The 17,732-nt window shown below is 50.2% G+C and overlaps 1 protein-coding gene across 1 annotated transcript in view; it reads right to left on the bottom strand.

The window, feature by feature from the left end:
* Positions 1 to 15,677, bottom strand: part of LOC115916067 (bromodomain-containing protein 4-like) — a gene marked incomplete at its 3' end in the record, with an annotated part of 34,995 nt that extends 19,318 nt beyond the window's left edge. Inside the window, 9 exon segments of the mRNA XM_030969780.1 lie at positions 1,014 to 1,223; positions 3,161 to 3,289; positions 4,514 to 4,876; positions 7,988 to 8,065; positions 8,068 to 8,258; positions 10,299 to 10,434; positions 12,158 to 12,295; positions 15,395 to 15,614; positions 15,616 to 15,677. Of these exon segments, the coding sequence (XP_030825640.1) occupies positions 1,014 to 1,223; positions 3,161 to 3,289; positions 4,514 to 4,876; positions 7,988 to 8,065; positions 8,068 to 8,258; positions 10,299 to 10,434; positions 12,158 to 12,295; positions 15,395 to 15,614; positions 15,616 to 15,677 (1,527 nt within the window).
* Between the last annotated feature and the right edge of the window lie 2,055 nt (positions 15,678 to 17,732).

Raw genomic sequence — 17,732 nt, 5'->3', positions numbered from 1 at the left:
AACACAACGACAGCGGGTCGACAAACCAAACAACTCCAGGTTGACAAATCCAACAATTTAGGTCAGCAATCCAAATGATTTTGGGTCAACAAACCCCACAATTCAGGTCAACAGTCCCAACAATCCTGGCTCAATAAACCCAACTGTTTTAAGTCAACGCAACAACTTTGGGTCAACAAACCCAACAATTCTGGTCAACCAAGCCAATGACTTAAGCCAACAAACCAAACAATTAGGTCAACAAAGCCAATGATTCTGGGTCCACAAACTCAAGGATTTTGGCTCGACAAACCCACCAATTTTAGGTAAACAAATCAAATCATTTTGGGTTGACAAACCCAACGATTCTGGTCAACAAACCCAATGATTCTGGGTCCACAAACTCAAGGATTTTGGGCTACAAACCCAACAATTCAGGTCCATAAACCCAATGATGCCAGGTCAACAAACCCAACAATTCTGAAGACAAACCCAACAGTTTGGGGTCCACAAACCCAATGGTTTTGGGTCAATAAACCCAATTCTTTAGGTCCACAAACCTAAAGCTTTTGGGTCAACAAACCCAACAATTCAGGTCCATAAACCCAATGGTTTTGGGTCAACAAACCCAACGATTTAGGTCCATAAACCCAATGGTTTTGGGTCAACAAACCCAACGATTTAGGTCCATAAACCCAATGGTTTTGGGTCAACAAACCCAACGATTTAGGTCCATAAACCCAATGGTTTTGGGTCAACAAACCCAACAGTTTTGGGTCCACAAACCCAAAGGTTTTGGGTCCACAAACCCAATGGTTTCGGGTCCACAAACCCAATGGTTTCAGGTCAACAAACCCAACGGTTTCAGGTTCACAAACCCAATGGTTTTGGGTCAACAAACCCAACTCTTTATGCTCAGCAAACCCAACAATTTCGTTGTCTCTGGAGCTGACCACCATGGGACATCCCTGACCTCCACGCCTGCCCCCAAGACCACCCAACCCCACCAGAAGAACGCCTGGGCCACCCCGCACCTGCTCCTGGAGCTCGGCCAAGCGCTGCGCCCGCTCCTCCTCGGAGTCGTCGGAGGAGCTGTCGCTGTCGGAGGAGCTGTCGCTGCTGCTGTCGCTGGACGAGGGCGGCGCCACCTTGGTGGGGGGCGGGACCACCACGGGGGACCAGGCGGGGATCACCGGCTCCTCCGGCTCGTCCGGCATCTTGGCGAAGCGCATCTCGAACACGTCCTGCAAGCACAGGGAACGGCCCCAGGTGACCCCGCGGTCATCTCCAAACGGGGAGGTCCTACGCACCAGGTGGGTTCTACACCAAAGGTCAACACCTGCGCGTGGGGTGGGGGGAGGGACCCTGAAATCCTGGAATTCTGACTCTGTCCGAGGTGGATTTAGGGGAAAACTGATGGGATTTGCTCAATTTCTCATTTGAAAGACGCAACTTTCAGGTTCTTGAGATCTTCTTGGATCACCTTCAGTTGATGATCTTAGAGGTTCCACCGTGGATTCCCACTGGAGATCTCAACCATCTCCAAGGCGGTTTTGGGGGAAAAATCCACAGGATTTCTCAATTTATAGGATTTCCTCAATTTCTCACTTAAAAACTGCTTTTTCCGTGTTCTTGAGTTCTTCTGGATCTTCTGGGATCATCTTTGGTTGACTCTACGACTTTTGAGGTCTTTTTCAACCCCAATTCCACCACGGATTCCCACTGCAGAGCTCAACCATCTCCAAGGGAGGTTTTAAGAGAAAAATTCACAGGATTTCCTCAATTTTTCATTTAAAAGCTGCATCTTCCAGGTTCTTGAGATCTTCTTGGATCACCTTTCGTTGACTCCAAGATTTCTGAGGTCTTTTTCAACCCCAATTCCACCACAGATTCCCACTGGAGATCTCAACAATCTCCAAGGTGGTTTTGGGGAAAAAATTCATACAATTAATTAATTTAAAAGCTGTGTTTTCGAGAGTTATAAGTTTTCCTGGATTTTCTTGAATAATCTTTGGTGGACCCCATGATTTTCGAGGTCTTTTCCGCCCCCAATCCCACCACGGATTCCCACTGGAGATCTCAACCATCTCCAAGGCGGTTTTGTGGGAACAATTCACAGGATTTCTTCAATTTCTCACTTAAAACCTGCATCTTCCAAGTTCTTGAGATCTTGGATCATCTTTGGTTGACCCCATGATTTTTGAGGTCTTCTCCAGCCTCGATTCCACCATGGATTCACAGCCCACTCTCCTTTCAATCCATTCCAGGAGTTTTTGCTCATTTTGATGGATTTTCACTCCCTTTTTAAGGAGGTTCCCTCAATTTTGAAGGATTTCCCCGGATTTGTTTTGGTAATTTTTTTTGCCAAGTCAATATTTTGTTGATTATTCTGAATTTTATTTTTTCAAATTCCACTGAGGAAAAAAAAAAGGGAATTTTCCTGGCAGGTCGGGAATTTTCCTGGAATATTAGGAATTCTGATTTTCTTCACTTCATCAACTTTCATAATATTTATATAAAACCAGCATTTTTTGATTATTCAGAATTTTTTTTTTTTTTGGCAAATCCTTCTGCTGAGAAAAAAAAAAAAAGGGAATTTTCCTGGAATTTTGGGGATTTTCCTGAAATGTTGAAAATCCCGATTTTCTCGAACAAGGAAAAAAAAAAAGAGAAACCACCTGTTTGGGTTTTTTTTTTTTTTCCGAGTCAGCATTTTTTGATTATTCTAAATTTTTTCAATTTTTTTTTTTTTCCCCAAAAAATCCTGCTGGAAAAAAAAAAAAAGGAATTTTCCCAAAACGTTGGTAATTCAAAATTCAAATTCCAATTTTTTTTCAAACTTTTTCGTAGTTTTTTTTTTTTTTTTTTTGCAGAATCAGCGTTTTTGATTATTTTGAGATTTTGGGGTTTTTTTTTTTTGGACAAACGCCGGGAAAAAAAAAAAAAGGAATTTTCCTGGAACGTTGGTAATTCAAAATTCCAATTCCGTTTTTTTTCCAAACTTTTTCGTATTGTTTTTTTTTTTTTTTTTGCAGAATCAGCGTTTTTGATTATTTTGAGATTTTGGGGTTTTTTTGTTTTTTTGGACAAACGCCGCTTGGGAAAAAAAAACAATTCCTGGAATTTTAAGGAATTTTCCTGGAAAGTTGGGAATTCTCCCTGGAATTGTGGGAATGCTCACCTGCAGCTTGCGGGCCATGGCCACCACCTCGTGGTCGGCGGGGTTGTACTTGTAGCAGTTGGAGAACATCAGCCGCACGTCGGCCGCGAACTCCTGAGCGTCGCGGTACTCCCGGCCCTCCAGCTTGGACTGCAACGGGGCGAAAAAAACACCAAAAATGGGGAATTCCACCCAAATTCAGCACCTGGGATCGGGGGTTATGGGGTGAGGCAAAAAAATGATTTATTTTGAGCTGAAAACTAACTGGTTTTGGTTTAAAAATCCCTTTTGTAGGCTGTAAAAATTACTGGTTTTGGTCCAAAAAACCCCACTCTTTTTGGTCCCAAAAAATACCTTTTTTGGGCCATAAAAACGACTATTTTTGGTTAAAAAACCCATTTTTTGGTCCAAAATCCTCCTTTATTTTGGTCCATGAAAATGACAATTTTTGGTTAAAAAACCCACTTCTTTAGCTGCCTAATTTTTGGTTAAAAAAAACCCCATTTTATTCCCCCAAATGCCCATTTTATCCCCCCTAAACCCCCATTTTCCCCCACTTTTCCCCCCAAACCTCCATTTTCCCCCATTTTTATCTCCCCCAACCTGATTTTCCCCATTTTAATCCCCCCAAACTACTATTTTATTCCCTGAAAGACCCATTTTTCCTCCCCAAACCCCATTTCATTCCCCCAAACCCCTATTTTTCCCCCTAAAATCCCATTTTCACCCCCCAAACCCCATTTTCCCCCTTTTTTCCCCAGAAATTCCCATTTTACCCCCCAAATTCCCATTTTATCCCCTTTAAAACCCCATTTCATCCCCCAAAACCCCGTTTTTTCCCCATTTCATCCCCTCAAAACCCCATTTTCCCCATTTTTTCCCCCAGAAATTCCCATTTTATCCCCTTAAAACGCCATTTCAACCCCCCAAACCCCCATTTTCCCCATTTCAACCCCCCAAACCCCCATTTTCCCCATTTCAACCCCCCAAACCCCCATTTTCCCCCTAAAATCCCATTTTTACCCCCCAAACCCCATTTTATCCCTCCAAACCCCATTTTCCCCCAGAAATTCCCATTTTATCCCCTTAAAACCCCATTTCATCCCCATTTCATCCCCCAAAACCCCATTTCATCCCCTCAAAACCCCATTTTTTCCCCATTTCATCCCCCCAAATCCCCATTTTATCCCCCCAAACCCCCATTTTTCCCCCATTCCCCCCAAACCCCCATTTTTCCCCATTTTATCCCCCCAAACCCTCAATTTTTCCCCATGTCATCCCCCAAAACCCCATTTTTCCCCCTAAAACCCCATTTTTCCCCTCAAAACCCCATTTCCCCCCACATTTCCCCATCCCCCCCCCAGGCCCCCTCACCTTGATGGTGCTCAGGTCCATGGGGTGTTTGATGATGTCGCAGTAGTCGTGCAGCCCCAGCGCCTCCACGTCCACGGGCTTGTAGAAGGGCCAGGCGTAGGCCGCGTGCTTCTTGGCGAACATCTCCTTGATGATGCCGCCGCAGTATTTGAGCTGCTCCGAGGCCTTGGAGCCGCGGAGCTCCAGCGGGTGCTGCTGCGAGTCCGGCATCTCCTTCTTGGGGGGCTTGACGGGCCGGCCGCCCTCGCGCCGCGGGCCCAGCTTGCTGGCCTTGGGCTCGGCGGGCAGCGAGGACGAGTCGTGGATGGGGTCCATGGCGGTGGGAGTGGTGGTGTCTGCTTTCCTCTTCACGCCTTTCTTTGTCTGCCGGGGGCACACAGAGCTCAGGGGAGGGAGCTGGGGGCCGTTTGGCGGGGTTTTGGGGTTTGGGTTTTGGGGGCGTTCGTTGGGGTTTTGGGGGTTTTGGGGTTTGGGGGGCGTTCGTTGGGGTTTTGGATTTTGGAGTTTGGGGGCGTTCACTGGGGTTTTGGGTTTTGGACTTTGGGTTTTGGGGGCGTTCATTGGGGTTTTGGGGTTTGGAGTTTGTGCTTTGGGGGCGTTTGGGGTTTTGGGGTTTGGAGTTTGTGCTTTGGGGGCGTTCGTTGGGGTTTTGGGGTTTGGAGTTTGGGTTTTGGGGGCGTTTGGTGCAATTTTGGGTTTTGGGGTTTGGGTTTTGGGGGCGTTCGTTGGGGTTTTGGGGTTTGGAGTTTGTGCTTTGGGGGCGTTCCTTGGGGTTTTGGGGTTTGGAGTTTGGGTTTTGGGGGCATTCATTGGGTTTTGGGGTTTGGGTTTTGGGGCGTTCATTGGGGTTTTGGAGTTTGTGCTTTGGGGGGGTTCCGCGGGGCTTTGGAGTTTGGAGTTCGGGTTTTGGGGGCGTTCGTTGGGGTTTTGGAGTTTGGGTTTTGGGGGCGTTCGGTGCAATTTTGGGTTTTGGAGTTTGGGTTTTGGGGGTGTTCATTGGGGTTTTGGGTTTTGGAGTTTGGGTTTTGGGGGTGTTCATTGGGGTTTTGGGGTTTGGAGTTTGGGTTTTGGGGGCGTTCATTGGGGTTTTGGGGTTTGGAGTTTGGGTTTTGGGGGTTCGTTGGGGTTTTGGGGGTTTGGAGTTTGTGCTTTGGGGGCGTTCGGTGCAATTTTGGGTTTTGGAGTTTGGGTTTTGGGGGGGGGGTTTGGTTTGGGTTTTGGGGTTTTGGGGGTTTGGAGTTTGGGTTTTGGGGGGTCCTTGGGGTTTTGGGGTTTGGAGTTTGTGCTTTGGGGGCGTTCATTGGGTTTTGGGGTTTGGGTTTTGGGGGCGTTCATTGGGGTTTTGGAGTTTGTGTTTGGGGGGGGTTCGGGCCTTTGGGGCTTTTGGGGTTTGGAGTTTAGGTTTTGGGGGCGGTTTCGTTGGGGTTTTGGAGTTTGGAGTTTGGGTTTTGGGGGCGTTCGGTGCAATTTTGGGTTTTGGAGTTTCTGCTTTGGGGGCGTTCATTGGGGTTTTGGGTTTTGGAGTTTCGGTTTGGTTTCGTTGGGGTTTTGGGGTTTGGAGTGTGGGTTTTGGGGGGTTCTGGGGTTTTGGAGTTTGGGTTTTGGGGTTTGGAGTTTGGGTTTTGGGGGCGTTCTTTGGGGTTTTGGAGTTTGGGTTTTGGGGGGTTAGGGTTTTGGGGTGCAATTTTGGGTTTTGGAGTTTGGGTTTTGGGGTTGGGGGGGGCGCTTTGCAATTTTGGGTTTTGGAGTTTCTGCTTTGGGGGCGTTCGTTGGGGTTTTGGGGTTTGGAGTTTGGGTTTTGGAGGCGTTCGGTGCAATTTTGGGTTTTGGAGTTTGAATTTTGGGGGCGTTCGTTGGGGTTTTGGGTTTTGGAGTTTGGGGTTTTGGGGGGTGTTCATTGGGGTTTTGGAGTTTGGGTTTGGGGGGTTTTGGGGTTTGGGTTTGGGTTAGCGTTTGGGTTTTGGGGTTTGGAGTTTGGGTTTTGGGGGCGTTCATTGGGGTTTTGGGGTTTGGAGTTTGGGTTTTGGGGGTTGCTTTTGGGTTTGGGGGGGGTGTTCATTTTGGGTTTTGGAGTTTGGGTTTTGGGGGCGTTCATTGGGGTTTTGGGGTTTGGAGTTTGGGTTTTGGGGGGGTTCATTGGGGTTTTGGGGTTTGGACTTTGTGCTTTGGGGGCGTTCACTGGGTTTTGGGTTTTGGAGTTTGGGTTTTGGGGGCGTTCATTTGGGGTTTTGGGGTTTGGGTTTTGGGGGCGTTCATTGGGGTTTTGGAGTTTGTGCTTTGGGGGTTAGCGTTCGGGGTTTTGGGGTTTGGAGTTTGGGTTTTGGGGGTGTTCGTTGGGGTTTTGGAGTTTGGGTTTTGGGGGTGTTCATTGGGTTTTGGGGTTTGGAGTTTGGGTTTTGGGGGTGTTTGGTGCAATTTTGGGTTTCGGAGTTTCTGCTTTCGGGGTGTTCATTGGGGTTTTGAGTTTTGGAGTTTGGGTTTTGGGGGCGTTCGTTGGGGTTTTGGATTTTGGAGTTTGGGGGCGTTCACTGGGGTTTTGGGTTTTGGACTTTGGGTTTTGGGGGTGTTCATTGGGGCTTTGGGTTTTGGAGTTTGGGTTTTGGGGGCGTTCATTGGGGTTTTGGGTTTTGGAGTTTCTATTCTGGGATCATTTGTTGGGATTTCTATTTTGGAGTTTCTACCTTGGGATCGTTTGTAGGAATTTTGAGTTTTGGAGTTTCTACCTTTGGATGGTTCACTGGGGTTTCTACTTTTGGAGTTTCTACTTTGGGATCGTTCGTTGGGGTTTTGGGTTTTGGAGTTTGTGCTTTGGGATCATTCATTGGGGTTTTGGGTTTTGGATCGTTCATTGGAGTTTCTACCTTGGGATCGTTCATTGGAATTTTGGGTTTTGGAATTTCTACCTTGAGATCGTTCATAGGGACCCCAACCCCACTCCCTAATTAAGCTAATTACCCGTGATTAGCAAAGCAGTAATACTAATAGCAACAATAACAGAAATATTAATAATAATAACAACAGTAATAATAATAACAATAAATAATAATAAATAATAACTAAATATAAACACCACCAACACCAAACCCAAAGCCAACCACACGCCCTAATTCAGCTAATTACCAATGCCTAACAAATCAATAATGATAACAATGATAATAATAACAACAACAACACTAAAACTATTAACACCACCAACCCCAACCCTAATTAAGCTAATTACCAATGCCTAATAATAATACTACTACTACTATTAATGATAATTAAAATAACAATAAAATGATTAACACCAAACCCAATGCTAACCCCACTCCCTAATTAAGCTAATTACCAGTGCCTAATGGACCAATACTAACGCTAATACTAACATTAACAGTAATAACAGTAACAAAATTATATTAATAGCGATGAAACCGTTAACACCGCCACCCCCAATTAACGCAATTAATCAGGGACGCCGATGAGTCCCGCACTCACCTTGACGGGCTGCGCGGGCGTGGGGATGACGGGCGGGTGGGGCTGCAGGGCGGGCGGGGGCCGGGGCGCGGGGCCGGGCGGGCGGGGGCGGGCACGGGGGCACCACGGTCACCGCGGCGGCACCAGCAGCTCCGGAGCCCCCGGCCCGGAGCCCCGAAGGGCAGCGGCGGCGCCAGGCCCGGCACCGGGGGAGCCGCGGGCGCCGGGGGAGCCGGGGAGGAGCCCTGGGAGGCGTTGGGCACCGCCGAGGAGCCCGGCTTGGAGGGCACTGCTGGGAGGGGAGATATATGGGATTAATGGGGGGAAATGGGGGATTAGAGGGGGGAAATGGGGGGATTAGAGGGGGGAAATGGGGGATTAGAGGGGGAAATGAGCCGGGGAGGAGCCCTGGGAGGCGTTGGGCACCGCCGAGGAGCCCGGCTTGGAGGGCACTGCTGGAGAGGGGAGATATATGGGATTAATGGGGGGAAATGGGGGATTAGGGGGGGAAATGGGGGATTAGAGGGGGGGAAATGGGGGATGGAGGGGGAAATGGGGGATTAGAAGGGGAAATGGGGGATTAGAGGGGGAAATGGGGGATTAGAAGGGGAAATGGGGGATTAGAGGGGGGAAATGGGGGATTAGAGGGGGGAAATGGGGGGATTAGGGGGGGGAAATGGGGGATTAGAGGGGGAAATGGGGGGATTAGAGGGGGAAATGAGCCGGAGAGGGGCCCTGGGAGGCGTTGGGCACCGCCGAGGAGCCCGGCTTGGAGGGCACTGCTGGGAGAGGGGAATATATGGGATTATAGGGGGAAATGGGGGGGGAAATGGGGGGATTAGAGGGGGAAATGGGGGATTAATGGGGGAAATGGGGATTAGAGGGGAAATGGGGGATTAGAGGGGGGGAAAATGGGGGGAAATGGGGGATTAGAGGGGGGGAAATGGGGGATTAGAGGGGGGAAATGGGGGATTAGAGGGGGAAATGGGGGATTAGAGGGGGGAAATGAGCGGGGAGGAGCCCTGGGGAAGGGCTAAGCGAAGCCCACAGGAGCCCGGCTTGGAGGGCACTGCTGGGAGAGGGGAGATATATGGGATTAATGGGGGGAAATGGGGGGGAAATGGGGATTAGAGGGGGGAATGGGGGATTAATGGGGGAAATGGGGATTAGAGGGGGAAATGGGGGATTAGAGGGGGGAAATGGGGGGGAAATGGGGGATTAGAGGGGGAAATGGGGGATTAGAGGGGAAATGGGGGATTAGAGGGGAAATGGGGGATTAATGGGGGAAATGGGGATTAGAGGGGGGAAATGGGGGATTAGAGGGGGGAAATGAGCCGGGGAGGAGCCCTGGGAGGCGTTGGGCACCGCCGAGGAGCCCGGCTTGGAGGGCACTGCTGGGAAAGGGGAGATATATGGGATTAATGGGGGAAATGGGGGGGAAATGGGGGATTAGAGGGGGAAATGGGGGATTAGAGGGGGAAATGGGGGGGAAATGGGGGATTAGAGGGGGAAATGGGGGATTAGAGGGGGAAATGGGGGATGAGAGGGGGAAATGGGGGATGAGAGAGGGAAATGGGGATTAGAGGGGGAAATGGGGGATTAGAGGGGGGAAATGGGGGGATTAGAGGGGGAAATGGGGGATTAGAGGGGGGAAATGGGGGATTAGAGGGGGGGGAAATGGGGGGGGGAAAAATAGGGGATTATAGGAGGGAAATGGGGGATTAGGGGGAAATGGGGGATTAGAGGGGGAAATGGGGGATTTTAGGGGGAAAATGCAGGGAAATAGGGGGAAAATTGGGAAAAAATATGGGAACGTGGGGGGAAATGGGAAAAACGGGGAAAATACAGGAAAATAGGGGTAAAAAAGGGGGGGAAATAGGGGAAAAACAGGGGAAAATTAGGGAAAATGGGGAGCAGGGGGAAAATAAGGGAAAAATGGGGGGAAATAGGGGGAAAAATATGGGAAAATGGGGGGAAGTAAGGGAAAAAAGATGGGAAAATAGAGGGGAAATAAGGGGAAAAAGATGAAAAATGGAGGGAGGAGTTAGAGAAAATAGGGGGGGAAATAGGGGGAAATAAAAGGGAAAATGGGGGGGGAAATGAGGGGAAAACAAAGAAAAAAATGGGAATATGGGGGGAAATAAGGGAAAAAAGATGGGAAAATAGAGGGGAAAATAGGGGGGGAAATAGGGGGAAAATGGGGGAAAATGGGGAAAAAATACGGGAAAGTACGGGGGAAATGGGGAGAAAAGGGGGAAAAGGGAATTTGGGGGTGATTTGGAGGATTTGGGAATAATTTTGGGGTGGAATTTGGATTTTCTGGCAGCCCCACCTGGCTCCTTGCGGGCGCGGCCGCGGCCCTTGGTCTGGGCGATGACGATTTCGGTTTCCTCCTGCGTCATCTCCGAGATCTTCTGCAGGAAAAGCTTCTCCAGAGCTTCTGCCATCAGCACTATGTCATCCCCGGGCTGCAAAATGGGGGGAAAAATCAGAATTTTGGGAAAAAACCCCAAGGAATTAGGGGAAAAAAACCCTGGAATTTTGGGAAAAATAGAACGGAAATTAGGGAAAAAGCTTCTGCCATCAGCTCTATGTCATCCCCTGGCTGCAAAATGGGGGGAATAAATCAGAATTTTGGGCAAAAAATGGGAAATTAGGGGAAAACAACCTGGAATTTGGGGGAAAAACTGGGATTTTGGGAAAAATAAAATGGGGATTATGGAAAAAGCTTCTGCAGAGCTTCTGCCATCAGCTCTATGTCATCCCCTGGCTGGAAAATGGGGAGAAAAATCAGAATTTTTGGGAAAAAGTGGGGACGAAAAATCAGAATTTTGGGAAAAAGCTTCTGCCATAGTTATGTCATCCCTGGCTGGAAAATGGGGCAAAAAATCAGAATTTTGGGAAAAAACCCTGGAATTTGGGGGAAAAAACCTGGAATTAGGGGAAAAAACCTGGAATTTTGGGAAAAATAAAAGAGGAATTAGGGAAAAAGCTTCTGCAGAGCTTCTGCCATCAGCTCTATGTCATCCCCTGGCTGGAAAATGGGGAGAAATCAGAATTTAGGGAAAAAAATGGGAAATTAGGGAAAACAACCTGGAATTTGGGGGAAAAACTGGGATTTTGGGAAAAATAAAATGGGGATTAAGGAAAAAGCTTCTGCAGAGCTTCTGCCATCAGCTCTATGTCATCCCCTGGCTGCAAAATGGGGAGAAAAATCAGAATTTTGGGAAAAATCAGAATTTAGGGAAAAAAATCAGAGTTTAGGAGTTTTCCAGGAGGGATTTGCGGCTGGAGATTTTGGGGTGAGTTTTGGAGTTTTATAGGGGGAGGCTGAGAATGGGAAGGGAGGAAAAGAGAGAAGGAAAATGGGGAGAAAAGGAAGAAAAAGGGGAAAAATGGGGGGAAATCAAGATAAAAATGAGGGAAAATCAAGGGAAAATGAGAGAAAATGGGGAAAATAAAGGAAAAATCAAGAAAAAATACGGAATAAACAGAGGAAAATGAGGGAAAATAAGGGGAAAAAGGAAGGAAAATAAGGGAAAAATAAGGAAAAAAAAAGAAGGAAAAATAGGTGGGAAAAGGGGAGAAAAATAAAGGAAAAATGAGGGAAAAATGGGGGAAAATAGGAAAGAAGGGGAAATGGAAACATAAAAGACAGATGGGAAATTTGGGGGGGAAATCAAGGAAAAATAGGGAATAAATGGGGAAAAATGAGGGAAAATAAAGGAAAAATAAGGAAAAAAAGAAGGAGAAATAGGTGGGAAAAAGGAGGAGAAAAGGGGGACAAGGGAGGAAAAAAAAGGAAATAATAAGGAGAAACAGGAGAAAAATAATGAAAAACAAAGAGGGAAAAACAGGAAAGAAGGGGAAATGGAAACATAATAAAAGAGGGGAAAATCAAGGAAAAATAGGGAATAAAGAGGGAAAAATAAGGAAAAATAAGGGAAAAAAGGGAGGGAAAATAAGGGAAAAAAGAAGAAAAAAAAAGAAGGAAAAATGGGTGGGAAAAGGGAGGGAAAAAGGGGAAAATAAGGGAGGAAAAAAAAAGGAAAAGAGAGGGAAATAGCAAAATAATTCAGAGAGAAAAATCCCTTTAAATATTCCTGTAAAAAAAAAAAAAGGTGAGGCAGGAATTGATGCCATGGATTAAATTTTGGGTTTTTTTCCCCAAATTTCTGGAATTTTCCTTACCTTGTTGTAGATGTAGCAGTTTGTAAACATGGTGTTGAAATCCTGGATACATTCTTGAGCGTTCCAGTAATAATTGTTTTCCAAACGTTTCTTAATTGTTCCCATGTCCATCGGAGTTTTAATGATTTTATAATAATCCTGGGGAAAAAAATTATTTTATTAAAACCACGGCAAAAAGTAATTATTTTAAGAATAATCCTGGGGAAAAATTAATTATTTTATAATAATCCTGCGGAAAAAAGGGAATTTAGGGATTTTTTAACTATTTTATGTTAATCCTGGGTCATCAACTCAACCATGAGGTCATCGACTCAACCGTGAGGTCATCGACTCAACCGTGGGGTCATCGACTCAACCATGGGGTCATCGACTCAACCATGGGGTCATCAACTCAACCGTGGGGTCATCGACTCAACCGTGGGGTCATCGACTCAACCGTGGGGTCATCGACTCAACCATGGGGTCACCAACCCAACCATGGGGTCATTGACTCAACCATGGGGTCATCAACCCAACCACGGGGTCATCAACTCAACCGTGGGGTCATCGACACAACCATGGGGTCATCAACTCAACCACGGGGTCATCAACTCAACCACGGGGTCATCGACTCAACCGTGGGGTCATCAACTCAACCACGGGGTCATCAACCCAACCATGGGGTCATTGACTCAACCACGGGGTCATCAACCCAACCACGGGGTCATCAACCCAACCACGGGGTCATCAACTCAACCACGGGGACATCCAACCCAACCACGGGGTCATCGACTCAACCGTGGGGTCATCAACTCAACCATGGGGTCATCGACCCAACCATGGGATCATCGACTCAACCACAGGATCATCAACTCAACCATGGGGTCATCGACTCAACCACAGGATCATCAACTCAACCACGGGGCCATCAACTCAATCATGAGGTCATCGACTCAACCATCAGGTCATCGACTCAACCATGAGGTCATCGACTCAACCATGAGGTCATCGACTCAACCATGGGGTCATCAACTCAACCACTGGGTCATTGACTCAACCACGGGGTCATCGACTCAACCACTGGGTCATTGACTCAACCACTGGGTCATCGACTCAACCACTGGGTCATCGACTCAACCATGGGGTCATCGACTCAACCATGGGGTCATCGACTCAACCATGGGGTCATCAACCCAACCATGGGGTCATTGACTCAACCATGGGGTCATCAACCCAACCATGGGGTCATTGACTCAACCATTGAGTCATCAACCCAAGCATGGGGTCATCAACTCAACCATGGGGTCATCGACTCAACCACGGGGTCATCAACCCAACCATTGGGTCATCAACTCAACCATGGGATCATCAACTCAACCATGGGGTCATCAACTCAACCATGGGGTCATTGACACAACCATTGAGTCATCACCTCCACCACTGGATCATCACCTCAACCATGGCGACATCCAATCCATCCATGGGGTCATCAACTCAACCATGGGGTCATCAACCCAACCACTGATCATCAACTCAACCATGGGGTCATCAACCCAACCATGGGGTCATCAACCCAACCATGGGGTCATCAACTCAACCATCGGGTCATCAACTCAACCATTGGATCATCACCTCCACCACTGGGTCATCAACTCAACCATGGAGTCATCAACTCAACCATGGGGACATCCAATCCATCCATGGGGTCACCAACTCAACCACTGGATCATCAACTCACGGATCATCAGGTGAACCATTGGGTCATCCATCCACGGGATCACTGACTCAACCACTGCGTCGTCAACCAAATCACTGGATCATCCAATCCATCCATGGGGTCATCGACTCAACCATGGGGTCATCGACTCAACCATGGGGTCAGCAACCCAACCACGGGGTCATCAACCCAACCATGGGGTCATTGACTCAACCATTGACTCATCAACCCAAGCATGGGGTCATCAACTCAACCACGGGGTCATCGACTCAACCACGGGATCATTCCCCAGTTCCTGTAGACCCCCAACATTCCCCAACCCCTGGAGAATCCCAACATTCCCCAACCCCTGGAGAACCCCAACCCTCTCCAGTTCCTGCAGGTCCCCGACCTTCTCCAGTTCCTGGAGAACCCCAACCTTCTCCAGTTCCTGCAGAACCCCAACCTTCTCCAGCTCCTGCAGACCCCCAACCCTCTCCAGCTCCTGCAGGCCCCCAACCCTCTCCAGTTCCTGGAGAACCCCAACCTTCTCCAGCTCCTGGAGACCCCCAACCTTCTCCAGCTCCTGCAGACCCCCAACCCTCTCCAGCTCCTGCAGGCCCCCAACCCTCTCCAGTTCCTGGAGAACGCCAACCTTCTCCAGCTCCTGCAGGCCCCCAACCCTCTCCAGTTCCTGGAGAACGCCAACCTTCTCCAGCTCCTGCAGGCCCCCAACCTTCTCCAGTTCCTGGAGAACCCCAACCCTCTCCATTTCCTGGAGAACCCCAACCTTCTCCAGCTCCTGCAGGCCCCCAACCCTCTCCAGTTCCTGGAGAACCCCAACCTTCTCCAGTTCCTGGAGAACCCCAACCTTCTCCAGCTCCTGCAGGCCCCCAACCCTCTCCAGCTCCTGCAGGCCCCCAACCCTCTCCAGTTCCTGGAGAACCCCAACCCTCTCCAGTTCCTGGAGAACCCCAACCTTCTCCAGTTCCTGGAGAACCCCAACCTTCTCCAGTTCCTGGAGAACCCCAACCTTCTCCAGTTCCTGGAGAACCCCAACCTTCTCCAGTTCCTGGAGAACCCCAACCCTCTCCAGTTCCTGGAGAACCCCAACCTTCTCCAGCTCCTGCAGACCCCCAACCCTCTCCAGTTCCTGGAGAACCCCAACCCTCTCCAGCTCCTGCAGACCCCCAACCCTCTCCAGTTCCTGCAGACCCCCAACCCTCTCCATTTCCTGGAGAACCCCAACCTTCTCCAGTTCCTGCAGACCCCCAACCCTCTCCAGTTCCTGGAGAACCCCAACCCTCTCCAGTTCCTGGAGAACCCCAACCCTCTCCAGTTCCTGGAGAACCCCAACCTTCTCCAGTTCCTGGAGAACCCCAATCCTCTCCAGTTCCTGGAGAACCCCAACCCTCTCCAGTTCCTGGAGAACCCCAACCTTCTCCAGTTCCTGGAGAACCCCAATCCTCTCCAGTTCCTGCAGACCCCCAACCCTCTCCAGCTCCTGGAGAACCCCAACCTTCTCCAGCTCCTGGAGAACCCCAACCCTCTCCCGAGCTCACCGGGAGGTTGAGCTTGACGGCGTCCACGGGCTGCTGGAAGGGCCACGCGAACTGATGCTTCCAGAGGGTCTTGAGGACCACCTTGAGCAGATACTGCAGCTGGTTGGTTTGGCGCTTGGGTTTGTTGGGGTTGGAGGTCTCAGGCGGCGGCGGATTGACCCCGACGCCGCCCCCGGGCTGGGCCTGGCCGGGCGCCGGCGCCGCCGAGGGCTGGGGAGTCCAGCGCGTCCGGCAGCACCGGGAGGTTCCGCAGGCGCGTGCCGGGGCCGCTCTCGGCCGCCATGGCGTTGATGCCGTTGCATTCCTCACCGGAGACCCTGCGGGTGCATGGAGCGCGGAGCTGGAGGGGTGGGACCACCCTGAGGTGGCAGCAAGGGGGTTGGGACCACCCTGAGGTGGATTTGGGACCACCCTGAGGGACCTGAGGTGGCTTTGGGACCACCCTGAGGTGGCACCAAGGGGGTTGGGACCACCCTGAGGTGGCACCAAGGGGGTTGGGACCACCCTGAGGTAGATTTGGGATCAACCTGAGGAACCTGAGGTGGCTTTGGGGGTTGGGACCACCCTGAGGTGGCTTTTGGGGTTGGGACTGTCCTGAGGTGGATTTGGGGGTTGGGATCACGCTGAGGTGGATTTGGGACCACCCTGAGGGACCTGAGGTGGCACCAAGGGGCTTGGGACCATCCTGAGGTGGCACCAAGGGGATCGGGATCACCCTGAGGTGGCACCAAGGGGGTTGGGACCACCCTGAGGTGGATTTGGGACCACCCTGAGGGACCTAAGGTGGCATCAAGGGCGTTGAGACCACCCTGAGCAGGCACCAAGGGGATGGGACATCCTGAGGTGGATTTGGGATCAACCTGAGGGACCTGAGGTGGCACCATGGGGGTTTGGATCACCCTGAGGTGGCACCAATGGCTTGGGACCACCTTGAGATGGCACCATGGGGGTTGGGACCACCCTGAGATGGATTTGGGGGTTGGGACCACCCTGAGGGACCTGAGATGGCTTTGGGGTCATCCTGAGAGGCTCCAAGGGGGTTGGGACCACCCTGAGATGGATTTGGGCATTGAGATCATCCTGAGGGACCTGAGATGGCTTTGGGGTCACCCTGAGGGATCTGAGGGAATTGGGACCACCCTGAGGTGGATATGGGACCACCATGAGGCATCTAAGGTGGCTTTGAGAGTTGGGATCAACCTGAGGGGACACCAAGGGGGTCGGGACCACCTTGAGGGAACTAAGGTGGCACCAAGGGGGTTGAGACCACCCTGAGGAAGATTTGGGATCAACCTGAGGGACCTGAGGTGGCTTCGGGGTTTGGGACCACCCTGAGGTGGATTTGGGGGTTGGGATCACGCTGAGGGACCTGAGGTGGCTTTTGGGGTTGAGACCACCCTGAGGTGGATTTGGGACCACCCTGAGGGACCTAAGGCGGCATCAAGGGCGTTGAGACCACCCTGAGGAGGCACCAAGGGGTTGGGACCACCTTGAGGTGGCACCAAGGGGTTGGGACCACCTTGAGGGACCAGAGGTGGATTTGGGGGTTTGAGATCACCCTGAGGGACCTGAGGTAGATCTGGGTGGGTTGGGACCACCCTGAGGTGGCACCAAGGGGTTGGGACCACCCTGAGGTGGATTTGGGATCAACCTGAGGGACCTGAGGTGGCTTTGGGGGGTTGGGACCACCCTGAGATGGATTTGGGACCACCCTGAGGGACCTGAGGTGGCTTTTGGGGTTGGGACCATGCTGAGGGACCTGAGGTGGCTTTGGGGGGTTGGGACCACCCTAAAATTTGGGGAGAAAAGACAAAAATTTAGGAAAAAGGAGCCGAAATTTGGGAGAACAGGGGCAGAAAACCGGGGGAAGAAGGTGGGAATTTGGGAAAAAAGGGGCAGAAATTCAGGGACAAGAAATTTTGGGTTTTTCTCCCAACCCCAAATCACCTTGTAGGATACATGGCCCTGGAATTGGATCCCAAATCCGCCGCCGACTCAGAGCTCGCTCGGCCTGGCCATGGATCCTGCCCCGGGCACGGCGCCGCCACTCCCGAATCTGAGGGGAAAAAATGAGCGATTTCCACCCAAAATCCACAAAATGGGAAAATTCTGGTGGGAAAATGAGATTTTGGGCAAAAAAAACCCCAAAAGTTGGAGCTTTTTCACTTTTTTCCCTCTGTTTTCCCAGCCCCAAATCCGCATTCCCAGGAGGGATTTGTGGCACCTCCACTCCTAACTCTGGGGGGGAAAATTCAGGGATTTGCACCCAAAATCCTGGAAATGCACCCTGGGGTTATTGAGAGTTGCAAAAATGGGGAATTCCCATGGAAAAATGAAA

The sequence above is a fragment of the Camarhynchus parvulus genome, unplaced genomic scaffold (genome assembly GCF_901933205.1).
Source record: "Camarhynchus parvulus unplaced genomic scaffold, STF_HiC, whole genome shotgun sequence".
Classification (NCBI taxonomy): Eukaryota; Metazoa; Chordata; class Aves; order Passeriformes; family Thraupidae; genus Camarhynchus; species Camarhynchus parvulus.
Note: the sequence above shows the minus strand (reverse complement) of the source record. Positions and strands in the feature narration are given on the sequence as shown.